At 39.5% G+C, this 27,920-nt stretch overlaps 1 protein-coding gene across 1 annotated transcript in view; it reads right to left on the bottom strand.

Moving 5' to 3' along the window:
• Nucleotides 1-27,920, bottom strand: part of aldh1a3 (aldehyde dehydrogenase 1 family, member A3) — a 43,988-nt gene that overhangs the window by 2,914 nt on the left and 13,154 nt on the right. The window contains exons 6-11 of the mRNA XM_039795993.1: nt 21,299-21,427; nt 19,818-19,931; nt 14,958-15,060; nt 14,539-14,723; nt 12,818-12,982; nt 2,911-3,068 (exon numbers count right to left, since the gene is read on the bottom strand). Coding sequence (XP_039651927.1) covers nt 2,911-3,068; nt 12,818-12,982; nt 14,539-14,723; nt 14,958-15,060; nt 19,818-19,931; nt 21,299-21,427 — 854 coding nt within the window. The remainder of the gene's footprint in view (nt 1-2,910; nt 3,069-12,817; nt 12,983-14,538; nt 14,724-14,957; nt 15,061-19,817; nt 19,932-21,298; nt 21,428-27,920) is intronic.

The raw sequence follows: 27,920 nt of genomic DNA, 5'->3' as shown, positions 1-27,920 counted from the left end.
AGCGAGCATCCACAAAGCGTACCTCCTATGGAGACATTTTGATGCTAACAAACCAACAACCAAGTCATTCATTTTGGCGTCACTTTGACAGCGAATAACTCTACATCTGAAGCGTTTAAAGACTATTTGTCCATTGTTTATTTCTAAATAAACACGACAATGTATAAAAGGCTCCATTACCTTGTATCTCACATTATGGCTACATAGCAGCCGTTTTTGTAAAAATAGGCTAATGATTCTGTCATAACCACGCGACTTTCTATTAGACAAATTACTGTATAGTCAGGAGAAGCTTGCAGGCAGTTTCGACTTACATTAGCTGTTTAAGTTTAATTACTAATTTTAACTAGCATTTTAGTTAGCAATAATTAGCCTGTGCCTATGTTATCTCCTTACATATACCTACGCTCTCCGTCTCTGCAAGATTCGGAATGATTGAGATTTCTCTTGGCACAGCTTCCAGAAGACTTGCAACTTTCAGACAGGTTGCTCACGTCACATCTACGTCGTCAATCTCAGTTTGAGGCTGCTCAGTAACGCTCAGCCATCACCGGAAAAGTGCTTCTAATAGACTTCACTGGTCTCCGTGGAAGTCTACGGCGGCGCTTTGTCTATTAATTTGACTGTCTATGATTCAAACCCAACCCTCTGCCACCACTACTACTTAGTGAATATGGCAAAGACACACATTTTTCACAGGTTTTTTTTATTGTTTACATTGCAGAACTAATGGATTCTCTCTGAAAAAAGGCAAATGACTACAGCTGTAGGGAAAAATACAGACTTGGCCCATATATAATTGATGAAATGAAATGAAAAGTGATTTTACATGTACAAAAAGTGGACTTAGCATTAGGACTAAGACAGAAAATACACCTACCAATACCAACACCCCTAAAGGTCACTAGTTACCATACTGTATTGTATCTTGTTTGTTAATTTAATTTGTGGTGTTAGGATTTTATTTCTGGCAAGCAGTTTATTCATCCAACCAGCACTACTGTACAGTGTCCCCAGCTACAGTGTGGGTTGCCAGAAACAGTCAGCTAGCACAGGTTTAGCGATCCGCTGTGATAGCTATATTAGGTTTATGTAGTGAGCCACACCAACGTTACTTCTTTAAAACACAAGCATACAGTATAAAAGTTTTACAGACATTTGTTAAAGACATGTTTAGGACATTTTTCTAATGAAGTCAGTTTTAAAAAATAACAGGCCACTTACAGTATATGGAGAAATTGAGATAGAGCGATGGTTTTTCAAGTAGGGATATACAGTGCCTTGCGAAAGTATTCGGCCCCCTTGAACTTTTCGACCTTTTGCCACATTTCAGGCTTCAAACATAAAGATATAAAACTGTAATTTTTTGTGAAGAATCAACAACAAGTGGGACACAATCATGAAGTGGAACGAAATTTATTGGATATTTCAAACCTTTTAAACAAATAAAAAACTGAAATATTGGGCGTGCAAAATTATTCAGCCCCCTTAAGTTAATACTTTGTAGCGCCACCTTTTGCTGCGATTACAGCTGTAAGTCGCTTGGGGTATGTCTCTATCAGTTTTGCACATCCTCCTTGCAAAACAGCTCGAGCTCAGTGAGGTTGGATGGAGAGCGTTTGTGAACAGCAGTTTTCAGTTCTTTCCACAGATTCTCGATTGGATTCAGGTCTGGACTTTGACTTGGCCATTCTAACACCTGGATATGTTTATTTGTGAACCATTCCATTGTAGATTTTGCTTTATGTTTTGGATCATTGTCTTGTTGGAAGACAAATCTCCGACCCAGTCTCAGGTCTTTTGCAGACTCCATCAGGTTTTCTTCCAGAATGGTCCTGTATTTGGCTCCATCCATCTTCCCATCAATTTTAACCATCTTCCCTGTCCCTGCTGAAGAAAAGCAGGCCCAAACCATGATGCTGCCACCACCATGTTTGACAGTGGGGATGGTGTGTTCAGGGTGATGAGCTGTGTTGCTTTTACGCCAAACATAACGTTTTGCATTGTTGCCAAAAAGTTCGATTTTGGTTTCATCTGACCAGAGCACCTTCTTCCACATGTTTGGTGTGTCTCCCAGGTGGCTTTTGGCAAACTTTAAACGACACTTTATATGGATATCTTTAAGAAATGGCTTTCTTCTTGCCACTCTTCCATAAAGGCCAGATTTGTGCAGTATACGACTGATTGTTGTCCTATGGACAGAGTCTCCCACCTCAGCTGTAGATCTCTGCAGTTCATCCAGAGTGATCATGGGCCTCTTGGCTGCATCTCTGATCAGTCTTCTCATTGTATGAGCTGAAAGTTTAGAGGGACGGGCCGGGTTCGTAGATTTGTAGTGGTCTGATACTCCTTCCATTTCAATATTATCGCTTGCACAGTGCTCCTTGGGATGTTTAAAGCTTGGGAAATCTTTTTGTATCCAATCCGGCTTTAAACTTCTCCACAACCGTATCTCGGACCTGCCTGGTGTGTTCCTTGTTCTTCATGATGCTCTCTGCGCTTTACACGGACCTCTGAGACCATCACAGAGCAGGTGCATTTATACGGAGACTTGATTACACACAGCTGGATTCTATTTATCATCATTAGTCATTTAGGTCAACATTGGATCATTCAGAGATCCTCACTGAACTTCTGGAGAGAGTTTGCTGCACTGAAAGTAAAGGGGCTGAATAATTTTGCACGCCCACTTTTTCAGTTTTTTATTTGTTAAAAAAGTTTGAAATAGCCAATGAATTTCGTTCCACTTCATAATTGGGACCCACTTGTTGTTGATTCTTCACAAAAAATTACAGTTTTATATCTTTATGTTTGAGGCCTGAAATGTGGCAAAAGGTCGAAACGTTCAAGGGGGCCGAATACTTTCGCAAGGCACTGTAAGTATAACTAGGAGTGTGAACAGGGACTTACCAGACAGTGCCAGTCTCCAGGGCTGCAGACACAGACAGAGCTCTGTCCATACTTGTTGTGAAGACTGCTGACACCAGGCCATATTGTAAGCTGTTTGCTCTCTCTATGGCCTCCTGCGGGCTTTTAAAGCTGAATATACACTGCACTGGACCAAAGATCTGAGAGGGGAAAGATATTAGTAAAGACATAAGGAGTGAGTCACTCTGCAATGAAAATGTTTTGTTCCTGTTGTTTTGCTATGCCCTCTGGCTGCCATTCAAATATAAAAATAAACATAAATGTGTAATATAAAACAGAGAAAAGCTGGACTAGTTAAAAAAATATATTAAAAAAACTGTACTGTCTCATCAATTCTTTCCTGTTTTTAAGATTTGTAATGTATTGAAACCACAACAATCTAGCTTTTGTTTGTTAGGTATGATGAGGGATCATTATGGTTTAAGTGAGATATTAAATGAATGGAGAAAGAGTTTGTTGCACTTGTATAAAAGTGATGGAGTGGCGGTAGCTCAGTCCGTGGGGACTTGGCTTGGGACCCAGAGAGTTACTGGTTCAAATCCATGTACAGACCAAGTATGTAGAGTGGACTGATAGTTTAGGTAAAATATAACAATATAACTGCTCACGTGCCCTTGAGCAAGGCACAGAACCTCAACTCCTCGCCGGTCCATGGGCTGCTCCTTTGCTTTGACATCAGTCAATTTCATGCATGTGTATAGGTCCTGTTTGCATGTCTGTGTATTTCGGGCCTGTGTGTAATGCGCAGTGTTGTAGTATTCGAGATCGGTCTTGGTCTTAAGACTGGTCTCGAGAGCTCGAGACTCTTTGAAGGTCTCGGTCTTGTCTTGGAATCGACCACATTTTTACTCGGACTCATCACGGTCTCAGATGAAGAGGACTCAGGATTTTATTGCAAGACCTGTCAAGACCACAACTACAGGGATATTACTAAATTGCCTGTGAATTGTCTAATTTTGTGTTAACATTATTACTGTGATTGGATGTAAAACTTCCTGCTTCAAAAGCAACCAATTACTTGACTCATTTCTTATTTGAAAGTTGTTACTGTTAACCCCCTCTCCCCGCCCCCCTTAACACACACTACCAAAAAAGTGAATCTCGGAGACTGAAGTAGAAGTTCTGGCTGTCTTGCCCTGCCTTGGTCTTGGTCTTGTCATGGCCTCGATACACTCTGGTCTTGGTGATGACATGGTCTCGGTTTAGGTGGTCTTGACTACATGCATATAATATTAACAGAGTGAAAAAAATACATTTTCCTTTGGACTTCTTTTTAATGCCCACTGAGAGTGGCACACTTGTTATGCTCAAGTTTAAATGTTAGCCTGGGCCACATTATTTTATGTTTACATCCTGGCTCCATATAAATTATTGGTCATGTTTGTGTAGTCACTGTAATTAATATTTTTGGACTGCTAAAAACTGTCAATATGTAGTTTTATGTGCAAGTTCAAGCGATATTGGATTAGTATCTCTGTCAATGCATTTAAGATGTGATTATTAAAATGATTAAAAATTAATTAAAGATGCATGTAAACATATGAAAACTGTACAATATGTGTTTGTTTATTGTATTTATGGACATTGAAGATGTGTCCAGAGAGACAGAAAATATGCAATAATAGTGAATACTGAAGATTGGAAAAAGGCCAATGTATGGAATAATATAAAGACAAATAAAATTTAAGACTGTCTAGACTAGGGGTGTATTGCCCACGGGACATGTGCAACCTGGTATCTTATATGGTAACCACCAAAGGCAAAGTTCGTTGGGGATGTTACATACTCCAAACTAGGTCTGTGCAATCTGTGCCTTCAGTAACTCAGACCCAACTGCTGACTTGGTGAAAGAAAGTTAAATAGCTGCTGCCATGCTATTTTTTAACACTATGTTGTTCTGGATAACTCATCTAAAGTTGTATTGTCCTATTTCAGTCACTGTGGGTGTAAGTGTGTTAATATCCCAGACAAACTGTATTTTGTAGTAATGTACACCACAAGATGGCAGTAGCTATATTTGAGGTACCGTATGGGAAGTGCAGGTCACAACATTTTTCACAAGGTCCTGCAAATGTTTCACAATAAAAGCCTTGTTTGGAAATGAATAGATTCTGCCCAATGAAACGCTAGAGGAAGAGGAACAGGTAGTGTTGACCTGAATTAACAAAATAATGCACTAACAAAACTTTTACAGGGCAGAGCAGATCAGAAAAGGTTTCATGCTGAAATGTGGCCAAATATACTATCAAACAGAGTGAATTACAAATAAAGGCATGCATCTAATAAAAGTATGCTTACAGTATACCAGGGTATTTAGAAATCCCAAAGGTAGGATTTTCAATACTGTCTAATATGCAGAATCTCCTCTTTCTATTAAACTGATCCATGATACAGAAATGCTGTATGCCAGGCCTAGGTTGACTCCCCCCGGAGTATATATTAAATAAATAATAAATAAATATGCCATAATAAATTAACTAGGCAATAAATATTTAGATAAATGTACATATGAATATGCAAATGAGTCAATATAGTTCAATAAATAAATAAACTTGTATCTATTTCATAATGTCACATTTATTTACAACACGATGGGGCGTGGTTGTCTCACAGACTCAGACTTAAAGAATCAAGCTAGTAGCCTGGCATTGCCGGCATATCACTATCTGCCAGAGGACATAAAACATGAGCTTGTAGATTTGTCTGGTTTCCAGGCTAACAAGATAGCGCGGTCTCCGCCAGCCACGCCACTTCCACTGACAGACCAGATCAGATAAAAATGTATACACCTTATCTCGTAATTTTGAGAAAAAAATCTTGTAATTACGAGAAAATAACTCATAATTTTGAGAAAAGATCTCGTAATTACGAGAAAATAACTCATAATTTTGAGAAAAGATCTCGTAATTACGAGATCCTGATCTCCTAATTTTGAGAAAAGATCTTGTAATTATGAGATAATTTTAAACACCTGTAAGGTGGCATATTTAGCTAGTTGTCAGTAGGCCACGGTTCAGTGATCAACTGTACCACTGAGAGGTAACATTGAATTCAGCTGGGTTAAGTTAGCGTGATACCTCTTAAGTAACTTTATATATAGTATTAGTTAATGGACATATCTGTTCAACTGATCCAGCAGAAACACTACAATGTCCAATAGATCAGAATGGGCTTTTCCCCAACCGCAAAGTCCTGAGGTTCCTGTGCAAAGTTGACAAACTGCTAACAATCCCATCTATAGTACTTAAATACATTAGCATCTCCCAATGTCTCAAACCCAAACCCAAATAAAAACGGATTAAACTAAACAGGTGAGACATGTGTTGTAATGAATCAACTGTAATACCTAGTTTGACCAGCAGAGGGTGTCTAGGTATATGACCATGTTGTATGTTGGTATTAAGGGAGACAAAGAAGAGTAGCTACAGGCTAGCTTTTGGTGATGATGTTGGTTCGTATGGTTCGTACCCAATAAAGTTGTGGATTAAAAACCATGTCTCATCTTTAAAGGAGAATTCCGGTCAATTTCAACACGTAGCTCTGTTGTTTGTAAATTAGGAATACCGTCATTAGCGAAAAACAAAAACAAACGGTGCTGCCTACACACCGAGTTATCCTCCTGCTAGATTTTGCACCCAACAGGCTTAAACAGGGTTTAAACGGGGCAAGTTTTAAACGTGTTTTTAGCCTCTAAACATGTTCGAAATGCCATTACAAGTGCTTAGCCATGTGCAGTTATTCCTTCTTCTTAATGCATAGTTGTATGGAAACAAACAATATTCCATGTTTAGATCATGAAAGTTTCAAGATAACGAGATTCATTGTCACCAATTAGCGTGGAGCATGAACCAATTAGACTACATGATCTATGGATGTAATATTTCATCATCCTTCTTTACTGTAATGTATTACTGTTTACAGTTTTTTTACAATCACTTTGGCACTAATTTCAGAACCTTGACGTCATTTTTCTAAACTCTAGACACAAAACTCACAACCAATGATCAAAAGGCAAATTTTTCAAAACTCTAACACTTTTTTCAATTGCTTGGATACAATACACATAAACCAAAGATCATTTGTTCATTTAACAAAGCTCACCTGTTCAATATGACACAACTTAACATCAAAGTACTACTATTTCTAAAAGCAATTCACACATCACATTTCAGATGGTTGTCTATTCATTTCATTACAATCATCTAACTATCAATTGATACAACTACTCAAAATGATAAGTAACTGTTGCATTACTCTCAATGCATAGTTGTATGGAAAAAGACAAACAATATTCCATGTTTAGATCATGAAAATTTCAAGATAATGAGATTCATTGTCACCAATTAGCGTGGAGCATGATTATCTATGGATGTAATATTTCATCATCCTTCTTTACTGTAATGTACTACTGTTTACCAGATACTGTTTCTATGGTCCCATGTACCACCTTTGAGACTATTTACAGTATTGACAGTACTGCATGCAGGCCCTTGGAATTGCTTGTCCAATTCTGCCAACTCGTTACTGATGATTGAGATATATACTGTATTTATATATACTATAAGTACTGTATATATATATATATTAGGGCTGTCAATCGATTAAAAAAAATTAACTAATTAATCGCACAATTTGCTGTAGTTAATCGCGATTAATCGCGTTTTTAAATTGAGACTGAAGCTTGTAGTAATGGATATTTAAATGCTAAATCACTTAACTTTGCAAATATGAAGAGAAAACAAACAAGGAAAGGTTCTGCTAAGTTCAGAATGTTTAATATCTTTCAGAACAACAGCAGCAACAATTTGGCTTATTTAGTCCTGCTGAAGGCTGCTGAAACGGCTAGAAACTGTCCGACTTGAGAGCAGATTTTTGTCACCACCCCCAATATTAGCCACATACCTAATATACCATATTCTGAATAATATACAAATGTGTATATATATATATATATATATATATATATAGAATATAAATTACAATCTAGGCAGTACTTAATATCATAAATATTATAATATACATAGTGTTTAATCTGAATGACTAAGCAAAGCACATATATCTAAACACAGAAATGCACATCAATATCAATATCAATGTTACACATTAAACCAGTAACCCAAAACCACAAAGGTGTATGTTGGCCTAAAGTGAAAACATTGAGTGTAGTTTTAGATAGCGACGCTGTGCACAGCAATCCATTACCAATGTAAAGCGATTGACTACATTTCCCTTCCAGCACCGCAACCAGGAAGTAGCTTGTGTGACAGTGAGACGCACCAATTTCAAACATTTACTGGAATATAGTCACGGAGACTATCGAGTCGACAGCGTTAAACATCAGACTGCAAATAAGGTTTTATCAGCGTGACCAACGTAACAGTTATCAAGCAAACAAATCGCGCACGTACATATCGGCAGCACAGCACGGCGCATGTAGCGAAACAGCAGCTTACCGGTGGCGCATCTCTCCTGACGAGACAACATGTCGGAACTAGTACTCGGTCCCGTTTATAGCCCGTGCTCATTCATTTCTGGATTCTAACACATCATCTTTTTTCTCTTTTGGGATCTTACTGGTCCATGTTTAAACTCTTGACTGGCCCGTAGGCCTACTTCAATCAGGTAAGTCCCTCCTAGAGTAGCGCCCTGCTCTTATGGAGACGTATTACGTTTCTCAGCCGCCACATGAAGTAAACAAACACAGCTGCGTTAATTTCGTTAATTTTTTTTAACGAGTTAAATATTAAAAAATTAACGCAAAAATTAACGCGTTAATTTTGACAGCCCTAATATATATATATATTGCATGTCAACTTCATTCAAGGCCCAGTGTTTGAAAGAAGAGCGATTTCCTGATTAAACCACAGATTTAATGGTTTAGATTGAGAATATATATATATATATATATATATATATATATATATATATATATATATATATATATATATATATACACTCACCTAAAGGATTATTAGGAACACCCTACTAAGACCATGTTTGACCCCCTTTCGCCTTCAGAACTGCCTTAATTCTTCGTGGCATTGATTCAACAAGGTGCTGGAAGCACTCTTTAGAAATGTTGGCCCATACTGATAGGATAGCATCTTGCAGTTGATGGAGATTTGTGGGATGCACATCCAGGGTACGAAGCTCCCATTCCACCACATCCCAAAGATGTTCTATTGGCTTGAAATCTGGTGACTGTGGGGGCCATTTTAGTACAGTGAACTCATTGTCATGTTCAAGAAACCAATTTGAAATGATTCGAGCTTTGTGACATGGTGCATTATCCTGCTGGAAGTAGCCATCAGAGGATGGGTACATGGTGGTCATAAAAGGATGGAAATGGTCAGAAACAATGCTCAGGTAGGCTGTGGCATTTAAACGATGCCCAATTGGTACTAAGGGGCCTAAAGTGTGCCAAGAAAACATTCCCTACACCATTACACCACCACCACCAGCCTGCACACTGGTAACAAGGCATGACGGTACATGTTCTCATTCTGTTTACGCCAAATTCTGACTCTACTATCTGAATGTCTCAACAGAATTTGAGACTCATCAGACCAGGCAACATTTCAGTCTTCAACTGTCCGATTTTGGTGAGCTCGTGCAAATTGTAGCCCATTTTTCCTATTTGAGTGGTATCCGGTGGGGTATTCTGCTGGTGTAGCCCATCCGCCTCAAGGTTGTGCGTGATGTGGCTTCACAAATGCTTTGCTGCATACCTCGGTTGTAACGTGTGGTTATTTGAGTCAAAGTTGATCTTCTATCAGCTGGAATCAGTCGGCCCATAGCAGGCACGGCGCCAGGATTCCAGTTTTGGATGGGCCAGACCAATTGTGGGTGGGCCTTAAATTAAAAACGTTATCAAATCCCTGTTTAACCTAATAAAAATGACTGGCTAATATACTGTTATATTATATATATTATATGTGCTTACATAATAAAGATTGTAATAGCTTGATGCTATTTATATGTTGTTGCATTGTAAAAAGTTTCGGTGCAAAGGACGGACCTATCCGCGATCGCTCTCCTTGGTTCTGCCCAAAAGAAGAGTGCTTTGGAATCTCCATTACGCACCATACCTGGCTGCGCTATAGCGCATCTCTCCTAACCTAAGGCCTATAGACTGTAAAAGTGATCAGGAATCTAATATTTCGGCCGAATATTTCACAATTCTTTTCAACTGTTTTAAGTTTTCAACAATATACAGATCAACAACACTGCCCGACAGTTTCAATCAATACTCGGCCACAGAACATGTTCATTGACAACGTCATCTGTCATGTAAAACAAGACTCAAGTTATTTCCTTACTTTAGTGTGATGATTCATGTTAAAAACATGTTTAACAAAAATAAATAAATCGCATTAATAGCCCTAAAGCATTATTGGCCATAACAAGAGAAAACCATGAGGGAAAAAACAACTTGACAACAGTAACAAGCTGTTATAGAAATAGAACTGCGACTGCAGCTTTTGTAGCGGGTTATGAATTGATTATTTTAATCCATATATCTCATATAACGACATAATACAATACAGGCAGAGTAGCCACATACCTTACTGTTATCCTCTGGCGGTCCTACACAATTAAACTCAGCAGAAGAAGTAACCGGATACTTTAGCATTGGTTGAGTTGCGGGCTCATCCACGGAAGACCGATCCACAGGGCTATATCATCCACTCGCGAGGCAGAGGCAAAGGCTATAGCACCGGCGCTGGTCGCGCTAACCGCGCTAGCCGCGTTAGCATCCTGCGGTGGCCGAGACAAAGATGTGCTAGGCGTTGTGGATCTCAGCTCTCCTTCATCTCCTGGTTGCAGCGATGACTCTGAGACCGTTTGTGCACGTTTAAGGTACCTAAACAATGGCTGTTGCAACCTTGTCCTTTACTGGAAATGATTTTCACACTCTCAGATCACTGGGAGCTAGCCTAGCATACCGACAAGCTACATCCGATCCGAACCTCACTGTCTGCTGAACTTGCGCAGAAACAGAGTCGATTGACTCAAGTGTGAGTATTACTTTAGCCTTGGAAAGTACAAATCATAAAGACGTTACCTCCAATTTGTCTGCAGCTGGTCTTTTCGCTTTTGGAATGGCATTTGCCTTCAGATACCGGGACTTGACGCTCTTTTCGGTGAAGTCGTCCTCATCAAAATGTTCGCTGCAAACACGGTAATCTCTCTCACGTAATGTTCCCAAGGGAGTTTGCATATCAAGCTGAAGTGCAACCAGCCACAACTGTAAAATCTTCCGGCTGCAGAGGGGTAGACAGTGAAAGCTCAAGCACAAATATCTCTTCATTTGGTTGCCGCAATTTGGAAAGGCACAAACTCAAACCATTTTCATTAGTCCTGATCTAACTCCACCGTTGCTAGGTTACCTATGCACATGGGATAGCTGTTGAACTTTTGAACTGCAGCTCTGTTCGCTCCACTGTGGTGTCAGGTTACAGCCTGTTGAAACATACTCATTACTATGGACAGAACCTCGGCAAATTGTTTTTTTTGTGGAAAAAATACATTTTGGAATATTGGATTGTATGAGATCGGCAATCGACTAGTGTTGACTTCACCGGAAAGCATGAAATCAACAGAGGTATGGATTAACACAACTTTTATGCCTTTCTGTCACATCTACTGCAGTCAAATTCGCTGTGTTCCCTCGGAAGGAATAACTGCACATGGTTAAGCACTTGTAATGGCATTTCTAACATGTTTAGAGGCTAAAAACACATTTAAAACTTGCCCCGTTTAAGCCTGGTTTAAGCCTGTTGGGTGCAAAATCTAGCAGGAGGATAACTCGGTGTAGGCAGCACTGTTTGTTTTCGTTTGCCTCGCTACTGACAGTACTCCTAATTTACAAACAACAGAGCTATGTGTTGAAATCGACCGGAATTCTCCTTTAAGACACAAACAACACATGACGTAGGATTATTTGCTTCCATCGCATCAGCTAGCCTGAAAGCTTCACACAAGAGAGCTGTTTTCTGTTGTTGTGAAAATGCATTCATCTCATAATTACGAGATCTTTTCTCATAATTACGAGATCTTTGCTCAAAATTATGAAATCCTGATCTTGTAATTATGAGAGCTTTTCTCAAAATTATGAGTTATTTTCTCATAATTACCAGATCTTTTCTCAAAATTACAAGATCAGGATCTCGTAATTACGAAATAAGGTGTCTAAATTTTTTTTCTATGGTGAAGGTAATACGCTTCCATAAATATGGTCTCATATGAGCAAAATAATCTGCCCAATAGCTGTAAAATTTAGACAGCAAAGCTGTCTTTTTCCCATGTTTCTTTCCTGACATTGGAACATTGTGCTTATGTACTCACTTTATTTATCCAGCTGATGAAAATGCACCTAATTTACATTCTATTGAAACAAGTCTAACGTTGCCTTAGAATTCCCTTGATTGTTCTTATCCCGGAGGACGTGCAGGTGGAATTTATTAAATTCAATGTGATGATACTTTCTGAAGTTGCCTCCAGCAGCTCCCACTCTCAGTGTTCTACAGGGGTTAGGACAAGTAAAGATTTCTCCAGATGAGGCGCCAAGCCAAATGCATGCTCAATTTACCTTCTGTCTACTCTACTATCCATAAAAATGCGAGCAAACATTTTCTCTCATGACATAAACAAAAGTAGACTGAGGTGCAAGATGATCACTGTCACGTTTTTCTTTCCTCCTGTTTTAGACTTTTCATGTGTGTGCAGCTCCTCACCAGTGTTGACTGTGCAGCCGGCCTCTCTGAACTGTCTATGGTGTATTTAAACTACTGTTCCACAGGATGTCAGGCTTAACTTTCACACACTGACAATACCCCCATCCCTGTATGTATCAGATTAATTTGTAATGAATTGAAACATGTTGTACCTCTTCCTTGGCGATGCGCATGTGGTCTTTGACCCCAGAGAAAATGGTGGGTTTAATGAAGAGGCCCTTCTCGCCCAAAGCTGCTCCTCCATACTCCAGCCTGGCTCCCTCCTCCTTCCCACTCTTTATCAGGTCCATAATCTTGTCAAAGTGCTGTCGGTCAATCTGTAGCCAGCATCAGGAGGGCAAGTAGACAAGGGAAGGAGACAGCTTAATATACGGGAATCCTACATTTTGTAAAATTCACTTGTTTGCTATCGTTAAACAGTCAAATGATACAGTAGGAATAATTTTAGGATTAATATTATGGTAGGATTTTTTTCTGCGCTCACACAGAACATGGCTGTGAGGAGACATTCGCTGAATTTGATAAAAAGTCAACAAATCCTCCAAACCATACGACGATGTCAGTCCTTTATTCCTACCCTTTAATACCACGGGAGAGTTTTATAAATTAGTACCCCTAGCAGTGGCAGGAAATACGACTTAATATCCAAACCAGAAAACGTAAAGGTTGCGGTTTTAAACACGTCGTTAACATTGTAAAATGGTCGCAGCTTGGTTAGGTTTAGGCAGAAAAACTACTTGGGCGTCGGGCGTTGGCTCACTTGTAAAACTACAGCCGAGCTCTTTCAACCATATACACTGCTCTGTTTTGGTTGAGGCAGCAATTTCGCCTGTCAAAGTTCACCGAAGTTGAGCTCCATGCGATGCAAAGATGCAAATTTGCTTAGCTTTACATTTTTGTCTTATTCTGTCTGATTGACTGGATGCATAAAAAAGCAGAAGAATAGCAGAATGAGGGTCACCATTGCTGACACAGAAAATGTGACCCTTCCGTACATGGAAACTTAACAGCATTTACCCTGTTTTAAAGACTGAATAACATTAGAGCAAACAATTGTAAAAGTATCATCCATGCAACAGTGTCCTCTGTGGTCACACTTTATGATAGTCACAGAATATGCTGTAACACCGGCCTGCAATGTAATTGTTTTAGTTCACTCTCACAGCTCTCATAGTGTCAGCAGGCAGCTGTTTTCAGTGAAAAATCTCTAAAAAACCATTGGAGGAAACATGCTTAGCAGCAAACAGCAGACAGACACAGTTTGAGACAAGATGATAAACATATGAATGACGCTGACGAGGGCCCTGAGTTAATTTCTGCAGAAAACTATCTAATTTCTCTTGTGTTAATAAAGATGTCCTAAGTAACCCATCTCCAGCTCCTTGATTCTCCTTCAAAAAAAAGGATCTCTTGATATCGGCCAGCTAGACACATACAGCCACGTTTGGGGTCGTCTCATTCATTGCTTGTAGTCCCAAAAGGTCCCAAAGCAAAGCTCAGGGAAGCAGCTGTGCGCTGTTCTTTAAAGGGAAACTCATTTTTTTTTCTAATTACATTGCCGCCCAGTTTGCGGCTGACGATTACGGTATTTTCACTCAATACTGGACCAATTTCAAAGATTGTTTTTCTTTGATTCTGATTAGCCACTTGGACACCAAAACATGGGAAATAGGGTCCAGGTTGAAAATAAAAAAAAACGAAATTACCCTAGGAAGTAGGGAATTTAACCAGATGAAGTTTGCCATCTTAATAATATGTCAATGTCATGTTAACAACTTCTTTTGCTGCCCCAAGTGTCCAGAAAAATCAGGTGTAAGAGGTTTTGGCACTGCTTGTCTGTTAGTATTTTAATATATTTTTTGTCTGTTCCTACCTGTGGCCCGTGTGATGTCTGGGGGTCCAGCGGGTCTCCTATGACAATCTTCTTGACGTTTTCTATGCTGCGGCGCACAAACTCCTCATAAATACTTTCCTCCACAAAGACACGTGAAGCAGCAGTGCAGCACTGACCCTGGTTATATAAAGCTCCTTTCTGAGTTTCCTCCACAGCCAGCTGCACTATAGACACACACACACACGCACGCACGCACGCACGCACACACACACACACACACACACACACACACACTTTTAAACAAATTTTCTTGGAGATAATTACACCTTCTCTACTCCATTACATATATTTATTCTGGGAGAGAATTGTGAGTTCACAATTTACATTTTTAATGGATTAATGGCTGATAGACAGCATCTTGATGTTGCATTTCATTACTCAAAATGAGAGACACTTACAGTCACAGTCAGCAAACACAATGCAGGGGTTCTTCCCTCCCAGCTCCAGAGTCACTCTCTTCAGATTACTTTTGGCTGATGCCTCTTTGATCAGTTGGCCGACCTGCACGCATGACAGTATACAGGGTCACACCTTAATGCATTAAAGGTGATACTGAAAAAAAGAACTCCTTTACATATGTGTAGTAACAGATTAAAAGTGAGTCTTCAGATGTGTATTAGGGCTGGGGTTTTCAACTCGATATTGAGGATATTTTAAAGGTCCCATGGCATGAAAATTTCATGGCATGAGTTTTTTTAACATTAATATGCGTTCCCCCAGCTGGCCCCTGTGGCTAGAAATGGCGATAGGTGTAAACCGAGCCCTGGGTATCCTGCTCTGCCTTTGAGAAAATGAAAGCTCAGATGGGCCGATCTGGAATCTTGCTCCTTATAAGGTCGTAAGGAGCAAGGTTACATCCCCTTTCTCTGCTTTGCCCGCCCAGAGAATTTGGCCCACCCATGAGAGAGAGACATCATAGCTTTCAAACGAGCAAAGTGGCAGTTGGTCAAGGCCACACCCCCACCATCCACCTTGCCCCCCCCTTTCTCCTCCTCAATAGCTACACACACAGAAATGGCACATACTAAGGAAAGCTCATTGTGGGACTGGCTCTAGTGGCTGTAATTCTGCACCAAGGCTGAATTTCGGGAAAGAGACTTCAGATACAGTATTAGGGGACCACTAAGGTCTATATAAAAGCATCCAAAGAGCACCATGCTATGGGATCTTTAAGAATTTAAACTTTGCATAAGAAAACAGATAAAAACAAATCTTGGGTGAATAATCTTTTTTAGGAAAGTCTACAGTATTTTAAAGCTACCGATTTTCATATGAATCATATTCTTGATAAAAGAGTTTTTTTTTTTTTTTAACTTCATCTACATCACTGTGTTAACAGTTGTCTGATGATGGCAAATCCAAGCGGCAACTTCCGTGCCTAAAAAGTGAAGCCAATGCTGAAGTGCCTTAAAGGACAAATCCGGCACAAAATTAACCTAGGGATTAATAACCCATGTGTATGTAGTTCTCTGGGATTTGTTTTCATGCTAATTGAATGTGACCAGTTTTATTGCAAACCACTAATTACCAATCCCAAGATGGCGCCTGCCTGTAGACGTGAAAGGTACTGTCTTTCTAAACTATCTTTTTAATAAACTGTCTGTACACTTACAAAGCTTACTAGTGTTATAAAGTAATTAGCGGTTTGCGATAAAACTGGTCACATTCGATTAGCATGAAAACAAATCCCAGAGAACGGTTGAACTTGGTAGGGGAAAGTGGGGTGAGTTGTGGCAGTTTTTACTCAAAGTGACTTTGAAGTGAAGCCATGACAGTAATGCCTTCAACTTAAGGATGTACATATATTTCAGGATGTGGTGCATCCATGAGAACAATAACTTGAAATCTGAAATAAATTGTTTCAGAAATATATATAATATATGGTCTCGTGGCACAACTTGCCCCTGATGCGGGGTAAATTGGGCCTTTGGGCACGGGTGTAAATCTGATCTAACAGTAGGAGGGGACAATAAACATAAAATTTCTGAAGAGCAATTTTTGAAGGGGACACAATTAATACAGACTCAATTATACTCGTAGAGGACATGTGTACACAGAGGAAAGCCTTAATACTATCATTAGTGTAGCATGCAGACTGTACAATTATCCTTCTTTTCAGTGTTTCTCTTGATTCAATAAAAAAACTGACTAAATTGACCAAAATATTCTTCTTTAAAACCATGTATTTATTTTTAAGTTGTTTACAATCAAGCCACAAAAATACCTTAAAACGTAATTACTTATTTTGAAAAAGTGTCCCCATATAAAAGAAATACAATGCTTTTGTACACTTGTTAAATTAGCTGATCATAATGTAAATTAGTGAGCCACTGGTAAAGCTCATCTGCTAACCCTGACAGCCACACACCTCCAAAAATATGAACTAAGCTCAACACACTTACCTGAGACTCTCCACCTGACTGTCCCTGATCTCCATTGAGACTCTCCACCTCAATGTCCCTGGTCTCCCTGATACTCTCCACCTGACTGTCCCTGGTCTCCCTGTCCCTCAGTTCTTTCTGTCTCCTTTGCCTGTGACATAGTGACGTTAGTATTTCCATAAGCACCCATTCTTATAAAGATGTTACCAAATTGTCTTGATATGAGGACTTATTGTACTTACTTGCACCCGTGGCGCTACCATTGGGCCCGGGTGGGCCTGGTCCCACCCATTTTAGGTCTGGGCCCACCCATTTTGACCCAGGCCTACAGTGAGTAGTGAGTGATTTTTAATCTAGCAGTTCATCCAATAAGCAGCCCGAGGAAAGCTTTGAGTGAAAGCTTCTCAGCCAATCAGCGGCTTCTACCCCACGTGTGGACTCGCCCACAGGCTGCATCGTCACCAGCAAGTGTTCGAATGAAATGAAGGACGTTTGCGCGCAAGCTTTTCAAGCTAGCTCAATGAGACAGACACAGACTGTAGCTATTAGCTAATATGAAACGCAAAGCAGCTTGTTTTCATTTAAATTCAGCAAGAAACGCTCCGAGGAGCAGGAGGAGGAAATTTTAAGTAACGCGATTACAAGTGACCAGTTACCATCCTGCTCGGCCGCCCTCTCCCCATCAAGTCCTCCCGTAGCCACCCCCCCTCACACCAGCAAGGAAAATAGGCTAACAGTTAGACTAACAGTTAGGCTAATGTTATCGTTAGTGTCTGGCTGTCTGTATGCAGGGGGAACCCTACAATCAAAATCCTGGCGCCGCTAGTGCTTACTTGGCGTTTTGGTGTAGGCCTACTGAAAAAAGGATCTTATGCCTGTTTTTCTTTTTCTGTTATTTTATCTGGACAACAACCACACAAATCTTTAGCTAACATCAGATGTCTAAATATATAGAGTTAGGTACATAGGTTAACCACGCGGTCATATTATAATAATAAAATGATCTTGCGTCCTCCACATAAATATTAGGTTTCATCTGGGACAGAGGATATATACTTAACTGATCAGCCACTTAACTTCATATGGAGCAAAACACAAGTGTAGATCTTCAATATTAAACCTAATATCAGTTCACACACATAACGTTAGGCTTATTGCCGTGGTAACGTTAGTTGTAGTGTAGTGGGTGCATTTCTATCCAACAAGCTATAAGCTAGGTAAAGTTACATTATAGCGAACTTTTTTGTCATGACTAATTCATTAATTACCCAGCATTATTTCTATTTGAGAAAAGAAAAACTTCATCCAATGTTTCATGTTAATAAAATAGCCTATCCACTATCGATCTGACTGTGAGTCGAGTGCAGAGCCTAACTTACAGCGGGCAGTGGACCAAACCACTGTGAGGCAAGGGAGGGGGGACTCAAAATGTTTCTAAACTTAGAAAGCATGTTTTGGGGTTTGTATTGTTTTACTACTTACACAGATATTTTAAGTTTACATCATTATATCATTATGTTATTTACAATACACAGCATTGTTTTAATGATATTTTAGGGGGGGACAACCTTTAGATGGGGGGTCCTGACCCCCCCGATCCCCCTGGGATGTACGCCCTTGCCTTTGGGGGAATACGTTGGGGTAAATTGTGATTTCTGAAGTAAACTTAACATCCCACTTGTCAATGCTGCAAGGGAATATACACTTCTGCTCCCTTCTGGCTGTACCACCAAGTTTTGGGGGTGTGGGTAGTTTCTTAAGCACATCACCTCTAGGGATGACTCCTTCATCACTGGCACAACTTAACCCAGGCCCTTTGGCACAAATCACCCCAGACCCACAAGTTTGAAAAACTAGCATGATCCAGCAGTTAAGAGCTAACATCATGCTAACTCTATAGACTCACTGTGTAGCCTGCTAAAGCACTAAAACATGTGTGAAATGTTTTCAAACTTGTCTATAATTGTTCAGACACTACAATCAAAAAACCTTAATCATTGAAATTTTACTTTGAAAGGAAAAGAAAGTTTTTTGAGCTAAAATGTGCTTACTTCTCATGCCATGTGTCTCCCTTCTTTGGAGGATGAGTAAAATGGATGGCTTTTCAAAATGATGTGGTCACATGACCAATTTATTCTATGGTTTTCCAAAAACAAGGGGTGGATCTACTTTCCCCCTGGCACAAATCACCCCACTCTCCCCTACATGTGTTATTAACCCCTAGGTTCATTTTGCGCCGGATTTTTCCTTTAAAGCCGCATTCTATCACTTATTTCCATTGGCTCCAAAAATAAGTCTGTTTCTATAGAAGTCTATAAGAAAATGAGCCTACTTCACACTTGATTTATTACCTCAGTAAACATTTTGATGAGTTCATGGTCTCAATCACTACTTTCAAGTCTTCTTCAACAGCATGATGTTCATTTAGTAAATTATCGTTCCATTTATTTAAAAATAGACGATGAAGCAGTGGATGCTTTACGGACGTGGCTACACGTCGACCTGTCAAGATGGGGCAGAGGCTTAGCCCTTTTGTCTAATCATGTTCACTTCTGGCTCCAAAAAAAACAAGATGGCGACAGCCAAAATGCAAACTCCTGGCTTCAAAACAGCAATCCACAAACCAATGGGTGATGTCACTGTTGCTACGTCCACTATTTTTACAGTTTATGGGCAAATCAGATTTATATGTGCTAAAATATAACAAATTACAGCTCAATAAATTAACCTTTGCCATAATCTATAACATACACAAATACAATAGTTCAAATAAATAAATCCCCTGATCCACCAGTATTTAAGAAGTATTTAAATGTTTCATTAATTTGTCAAAATTATGATTATGCAGCAAAATTGTGTTTTCATACACTCACACACCTCTGTAGAGCCAGTGAAGGCCACTTTGTTGATGTCCATGTGGCTGGCGATGGCTGCTCCTGCTGTGGGACCAAACCCCGGAACGATGTTCACAACTCCAAGAGGGAACCCTGCCTGAAATGGCAACATATTGATATTTATAATTTTAGTATTTTTCTATAACAACAGATGAGTTTGTAGCTACCATTAAGGACACCAAGGTTGCGTCCTCTGTACTTTCTTTCAATAAATTTGGGGATTTCAGGCTGAATCCTGCATTTCACGGTCAGTATATTTAAATGTTTATACCTCTAAGCCAGCAAACAAGATTATAAAGGATTAGTATACGTCACTGGTCCCCAAACTTTTCAGCTCTGGACCCAAAGGTTTGGTGTCCCCCCAGGAACCAAACAAAAATACATCATAAATTCCCATGACATCTACATTTATAAATTACTGATAAAGAACACAACAAACTATTAATTTAAAATGCATATGGAATGTATTTCATTGCACCTCTCTACATAAAACACATTGAGGCCTCTCCTCTGCATTTGGTATAGCTTGGGTAGTCGCATTGTAAGACCTAAATCCACAGCGCTGCGATAGCTTGGGTGAAGCCAACGTAATAAACTCTTACTTGTATTTTCGTTTTAACATTAAACACATGATCGAGAGAGAGGGAATCACATAAGTCACAGTCAACGTCACCTTAGCAAGAGAGTGTGAACACTTTTTGCACACGCTTGCGAGAAGAGAGTTAAACGGGGGGGTGGAGGGGGCAGATTGAATTAATGGAATGATTAGCTAAAGTAATGGAGAAACGATTGAAATAGCTAAAAGTAATGGCTTAAAGTAACCTTAATGAATAATGGTTGAAACATTCAGCTTCACTCCAAGTAGTAGTAGCCTAGAAGGCTGGAAGTAGTAGGATGGCTGACCAAACCAACCTTAATATTGACAGTTCAATTGTATGAATATCCACTTTGATAGTATTTGTAGTATACATTTAGAAGATACATTGTGAATTGATGAAGGGGTACCCAAGTTCATTTGACAGGATTGTGGGGTTACCTCAGACCAAAAAGGTTGGGAACCAGTGGCTTACATTAATGTCTTCACATCTGTCTATATGTGTTACGTTAAAAACGCACATGTTTGTAACTACTATCTACAGTAGAAAACTACAGTTCCATTGTACATATTTTTTAAATTGTATTTTTTTCCTATTCTATATGTTTCTTGTCAATGCACCAAAACACCAAAGCAAATTGAAAAACTACTTGGCAATAAACTGGATTATAATTCTGATCGCCAAAAAAAAGGTTTAGGTCAAGATTGTGTCCCCTGCTGGGAACAGACACTACTAAAACATAACAGAAGCAAAACAGATCAATCACATGAGAAGCAGGATTTTCCATAAGGATACAGGCCCAGAATCTGTTCAAGAAAAGGACTATCAGAGGTTTAAAGTCTAAACCTCTCTCAGCGTAACATCAGACCTCTTTGATGAGCGATCCAACGTGGAGGGCTGTGAGGGGGGTCTGCTCTGCTGGCTTGATAACCACAGTGTTTCCACAGCTCAGGGCCGGCGCCATCTTCCACATGAACATCAGCAGAGGAAAGTTCCACTAGCATAGACAAAAGAACAGGTTAGCTTTCGATGTTTTAGTGCACTAGTCAGATTAAAGCACCCTGTCACACACAAATGCCACAGTTAGACCAGTTAGACCTATCAGGGTGATAAGAAGTTATTTATGTCATAAGTCAAGTCATCTTTATTTATATAGCACATTTCAGTCATGCCTGTCATTAAAAAAAAGTAAATATGAACATAACCAACTGTTGGAGATTGGAAACATTTGTTGTTTATTTTCATACAGTAATTAACATTTGGAGTTATTGGTCATGAACATTTTAGTATGGGTCCCTGAAAATGGAAAATTTTTTAAAGTGTGTCCATGAAAATGTGTGTGAACACTGTAGTAAATAATATTAGCTGGCTTGCCATGTCTTGTGTGCACTTGCTTAATGTTAGGCTGTGTTAGCAAAGCTGTCCACTCGCTATTGTTTGATCATAAGTAATGTAATTATAACAAATGCATGTGTACGGCTGTCCATAGTTACAATAGAGGTGTATAAGTGAATTGCACTCTGAAACTGTAGGACCGCTAATCACAAAAAATACCAATGTTACACAATGTTGTTTTTATCTGCTATAGGGGGTGAATTGATGTGAATTGGGTGACTTTTATCAATAAAGTTAGTTGTGTCATCTCCACAGCATTTTCTGTCTGCTATAAGACATCAGTAGGCCAAATCACACTAATTTACACATCCAGGCCAGCCTGAATGACCTGCAGCTCTGCACACACACACACACACACACACACACACACACACACACACACACACACCTGACATGACTTCATGTGATTGGTTGACATAGCCATCAGTGAAGATAGTAACAGTAAAGGATTGCTTTTCATACAAAAAGATGACTGTTCAGTCGTGGATTTATTGTTCTGGAATTACTGCACAATGTCTCCAAAACATCACTGAAGTTTCAGGCCGGATTACTAAGATTCTGCAAGTGCTATGATCGCACCAAAGCCCTCTTCGGAAAGGTCCTGTTGTTAGCTGCCATGCTAAAAACATGAGGGACAGCAAGAACGAGGCTACATTCAAGCCTTGTGGAATAAAGGGAGATTTTGTGACTTGATTTTAGGATTCATATTTATTTATCTATTTTACAAAGACACTGTAATTCCAGGATGGATTAAAAAGCTTCTGGATGGCCTACAATCGCATGGTGGACCTCCTTGAAACGTCACATTTCTCTGCTTCTAAACAAAAACATAGTAAGTTTCTGCACTGTATTGATCTTAAGTATGACATACAACATGTAGTTTTGCCGTTGTATCCAGAGGGTCAATGTGAGACTCTTTCAAAGTGCGTTTCATTATCCCCATCATTATAACCACAGTTACTGCATCTCACTTCTGTCTATAATGGTATGCTGTGACGAGCGAGCTGAGCCTCGTCACCAGCAAATCAGGTCGAACCCTCACCTTGGGTCATGAATATAAGTGGCCATATTGTCTTTGCAGTGTGGCTTAGCTCATTCTTGGGGACAGAGAGAAGTTTGGACATCCGGAAGAGCTCGGAGTAGAACTGCTCCATCACATTGATTCTTAGCCTGGTTGACAAAGGTTCATTGACAGTTCATTTCCAAAGGGGCATCACCAACGGATGCTGCTCAAATGCCTTTGGGCACATTGGATAGTCCAACCAATAAGACCAACGATCCAGGTGACGCAGCGCTTCGGTAACTGTCATGTTGAATGTAAACAAAAAGCTGATCATCCTCGCGTAAAGCCCACCTCAACGGTTGTGATTGGTGTAAAGCCTGCCTCTGCGGTTGTGATTGGTGCCTCGATTTTGGGGACATTGGAAATGGGTTTGAATGGGCTCTTCGCCAGACTGACTTGCAGAGCATATCTCAAATTTGCCGGAAGTTCATCAGGGTTTACCCAGGCTAATTGATTCTGCCACCTAATAAGAACCTATTTCATTTCATTTAGCCTTTAAAGTGATGGTTCGGAGTAATTTCACCCTAGGGTGCTTTGCACCATGACCTCGAGCCAAACACCCCCCCCCAGAAGCTTTTTTCAACTGGGTTGAACATTGGGAGAGTAAGCGTAGAGTAGCGTTATCAGCTGAATAGCTTAGCGCAGGGGCTAATGGACCCATGTTTGTATCTCGTAAGTTACCCCACTAATAATGCCCGAAATGATACCAAACGTCTACAGTAGTACAAATAGGTTATGCACTCATAAAACGATGGATTGGAAAGTTTGTAAGTACACTAGAAGTTTATGAACACTTGCCTGCTCTCTTCTGCTAGCTGCTACCTGCAGTTAGAAGAGTGCTTAGGGCAGTCTACAAATTACAACACCGAAAAGAGATACAACAAAAACATTTTTTAATTTAATGATTAAATAAGGCAATGTCTCCAAACTTACCTCAATTATTACTTGTCTCCTGCTAGTTATACTACAGCACTTACTTAAAAAAAAAGTTAAATTAAAAAATATTTTTGTTGCATCTCTTTTCGGTGTTGTAATTTGTAGACGTCCCTAAGCACTCGTCTTACAGCAGCAACAACAACAGCAGAGAGCAGAAGCCAGCAGGCAAGTGTTATTAATATAAAATTTTTTTTTTTTAAAAAAAAAATTTTTTTTTTTTACATAACCTATTTGTACTACTGTAGACCTTTGGTATCATTTTGGGCATTATTAGTGGGGCAACTTACGAGATACAAACGTGGGTCCATTAGACCCTGCGCTAAGCTATTCAGCTGATAATGCTACTCTACGCTAACTCTCCCAATGTTCGACCCAGGTGTGTTTCGCTCGAGGTCATGGTGCAAAGGACCCTAGGGTGAAATTACTCCGAACCATCACTTTAAAGCAGGCCATGTCAATAAGAAAAAAATCTTATTTACAAAACCAGGCCATGTCAATAAGAAAAAAATCTTATTTACAATGGTGGCTGGGCAAAAGGCAAAGCCTCTTGAGGATGGAGGTAGGGGCTAACTTCCTGGACGGCTTCCTCTACACACCACGACATACTGAAGGGATTATAAATCCAATATGGCCTGGAAACATCTTCAGAAGGACATCTAGGCAACCTTTTTAAGCCTGCTGGACATGGATGTGCGGTGGAAAGTAATCATATTACCACAAACCAATGCCTCCAGTAAACCTGGCTCTTGAGGCCCCCTGGAGGCATTGGGCCCTTGCAGCAGTTGCCTGCTTTGTCATTTCCGGCTATTTTCGTCTAATTGTAAAACAGCCAAATTGCACTGCTTTTTTTGTGTACAACAGTAGCTCATTTCTGTCACTCACAACAGTTTCCAATGGAATTAATAACTACATGAGAGGCACAAACTGGGGCTAATAATCCAAACACACAAAACACACTCTCACTCCCATCGCATAAAATACGGACGCTTGGTCAGGTGCCTTTGGCGTTGTTATTGACGCTAAAAGTCTCCTTTAACGTCATATCTAAACGCGCTTTAGCTAAACACTCTTGGTCGGACTATTGCCGTCACTTTTGACGCTCTGGGTCGTATGTTTAACTGACATGCGGCACAAGAACGGGACACTTAGGTTTAGAAAAAGATGAACGGGAAAGTTGGGTTTAGGAAAAGATTGTGGTTGGGGTTATAAAATGAACGTTTCAGTGACACATGGGACCAGAACAGGACATAAACCCCAGTCTCCTGGGTAAAAGTCCTGTGTTGTTTGACCCATCCACCATCCCTACCAACCTCTTTACGCAGCATTTCAGGCTTTCATTCTACTCACTACCTTTGTCACTCTTAATACTACATCATCTTAAAGCGCCGCGGAGCTGCTGCTCTGCTGCTCTGCCCAGTGTGTTCCATACACACGCTGAAGGGTGCGTTTTGCGTCATATCTAACGCTGAGAGCCACTACCCAAGCGTCTGTATTTTATGAGTTGGGAGTGAGAATGGGTTGACACACAACATTAGTATTTAGTTTTTTCCAGAAAATCCACTTTATCACTTGGATGTTGGTCTGAATAGAATTTACAAGATAATAAAAGGATTGGAGATAATTCAAAGTAAACAAAATCAGAAAAGAGGTCATTTATTTTCCAGTTGCTCATTTCCATGTTGGAAAACCAATGGACAAATAATTGGGCACTCAAACCCAAATTAGACAGCAATACATGTGAATGCTGCATGTTCATTGTTTAAGCATTGTTAACTTTTACAACACTTTGGAAACACTCAGAGCCATTAAGGGATCTTGGGATCATAAGTAGGGAGAAAGGTTTCCTGTTTTCCTCTGACAATGACTCATGCTGTGTGTGCGCCAGCACTACTTTCAGTAATTACACAAAGTCCTTTAGTATGAGTTTCACTTTTATGATATAATCTCCCATGTCAAACAACAGCCGTTTTGTTCCTTTGTTGCCAAAGCAACATTAGCGGTTATAGACTAATGATCGGAGATAAAAATTGAATGGCTGTTTTCTGTCATGATATTGAAATTATACGTACACGTCTGTCAAAGTGCAACACAATACGGTGAAACACCAAACACTGCCCCACCCTAAATCTGATGAAGTTATAATCAAAAGAAAAAATACATATATTCCAATGTGTGAAAGTAAATCCGAACAGCACAGGATTGGAGCTGTGTGTTCCTGTAAGAATAGCCCTAAAGGGATTAGCAGAAAGGAGGTCTTGTTTAGGGAGGGCAAAGATTAAGATAAGGTTTCTGGTTTTACCAGGGTTTCATTTCATCCTCACATCCAGACTTGCTTGTGCTTTTAAATTGAGAGCAGTTGCCCTATTAGAACTATACATTTATGATCCCTGCATCTCTGGAAAGTTAAGTTCAGTCTTTAGTGGTCCCAATTAAGCCTGAATCTAGTTCCAACAAAAGATGATAGAGCCATTCTGTGCTGTAATCTACTGAAGTTCAAAGGGACTTTTGCATTAACCATTTTAGGGGCAAGGCCAGTCAATTTCAAGTTTGAATCAATTTCACTGATTGTCTTAATATGTTATAGGCTACACTACATTCTGTGAAATGTCAATCAAAGAGAAATTAATAAACTTAATTTAAAATGATTTAAATTATTAATGTTATTTTATTTACATTTGAGTATCATGTCCTTGTTAATGATCATATAATTTGATTTTGATTTCAAAATGTATAGAATAACTATGAATGAATCATCCTTCTGATGCTTAATAATAATGATATTTTGCTGCGATGATGTTTTGCAGAAACATGATGAATTAGTGATACGGATGCAGTCGGGGAAACTGCTCTTTCTTTGCTGTATTTCAGTATGTATACTCACTGACAGGTCTAATGTTGGTGGAGCGGGCACATGTATTGATATGTAAACGGGAGTTTAAGGCGTTTCTACGTCCATTTATGGCGAACTGTGGGAGTGGAAGTGAGGCTTGTGTGCACCCAGCTCAACAATGATTCAGATTTCTAAAATAGAACCAATAAAGTCACTTTCTTTGCATTCATTTGATTCCCAATCAAGACACACTGGTAAGAATTGCTTTCCATTGTTAATATGTACTTAAAAACAGTTCTGAAATGCAAAATAATAAAGAATTTTAATCATGTGATAAAACATGCGATTAATCACGATTAATTATAGAAATTCAGCGATTAATCGCGATAAAAAAAATTCATCGTTTGACAGCCCATATCGTGGCGCCAGCGAAATTCCTGCCTTGACCGATACACTTGTGCCCATGCACAAGTCAGATTAGAAGATCGATATCTCAGTGTGCCCATTATGTGAATGAATTAATAGAGCTGAAAATGCTTATTTACCACCAGATATGTAAAACTGCTGTAAGTTCACTTCAAACTGAAAACAATACTGATTTAATGTTTGTTAAAGTTTCCCAAGCCAAGAAAAGCAGTTTATATTAGTGTGACAAGGAATATATGCACAGAGCTGGAGGAAACTAGGAAGAGACAAACATTTGTTTGGCATATGCAGTGGGTGAACCACTCATTAAAATGTATAGGCACCACCTTGGAGTACTTTATCTAGTTCTAATAAATCCATGGTCCAGTATAAAGAAAGGTCTGGAATTAGTTTAGCCTGGTTTAGCTCAAAGACTGGAACAAGGGGAAACTCAGATGACAAGATACATTGTTTGTCATTCCTTAAAAATCTAAAATCTGCCACCCCCATGGTTAAGGTTTGGTCCAGTTTAGGCAAATAAAACTACTTAAAGGTTAGTAACTGATTAGTCTGGATTATTGTTTCTCAAATGGGGGTACACAAACCCCTAGTGGAATATGTGATGCATAATTCCTGAAATAATTATACTATAATAATGAATGAAGTGATGGATTCTAAATTTACATGTTTTTCAGTTACAAGGTTGTTGTTTAGTAAATCCATCACTGCTAGCGCGAGCTAGCAAGCTACAAGCTGAAAATGGTACGTTTTGATCGCCCAACAAGGCAGGCCTGCTTGGTTCTTTCAGGGAATGATTGTAAAGATTTACAAAGAATATGTTTACAACATTTACTCTCTAAC

This window comes from Perca fluviatilis, chromosome 3 (assembly GCF_010015445.1).
Source record: "Perca fluviatilis chromosome 3, GENO_Pfluv_1.0, whole genome shotgun sequence".
Taxonomy (NCBI): Eukaryota; Metazoa; Chordata; class Actinopteri; order Perciformes; family Percidae; genus Perca; species Perca fluviatilis.
Note: the sequence above shows the minus strand (reverse complement) of the source record. Positions and strands in the feature narration are given on the sequence as shown.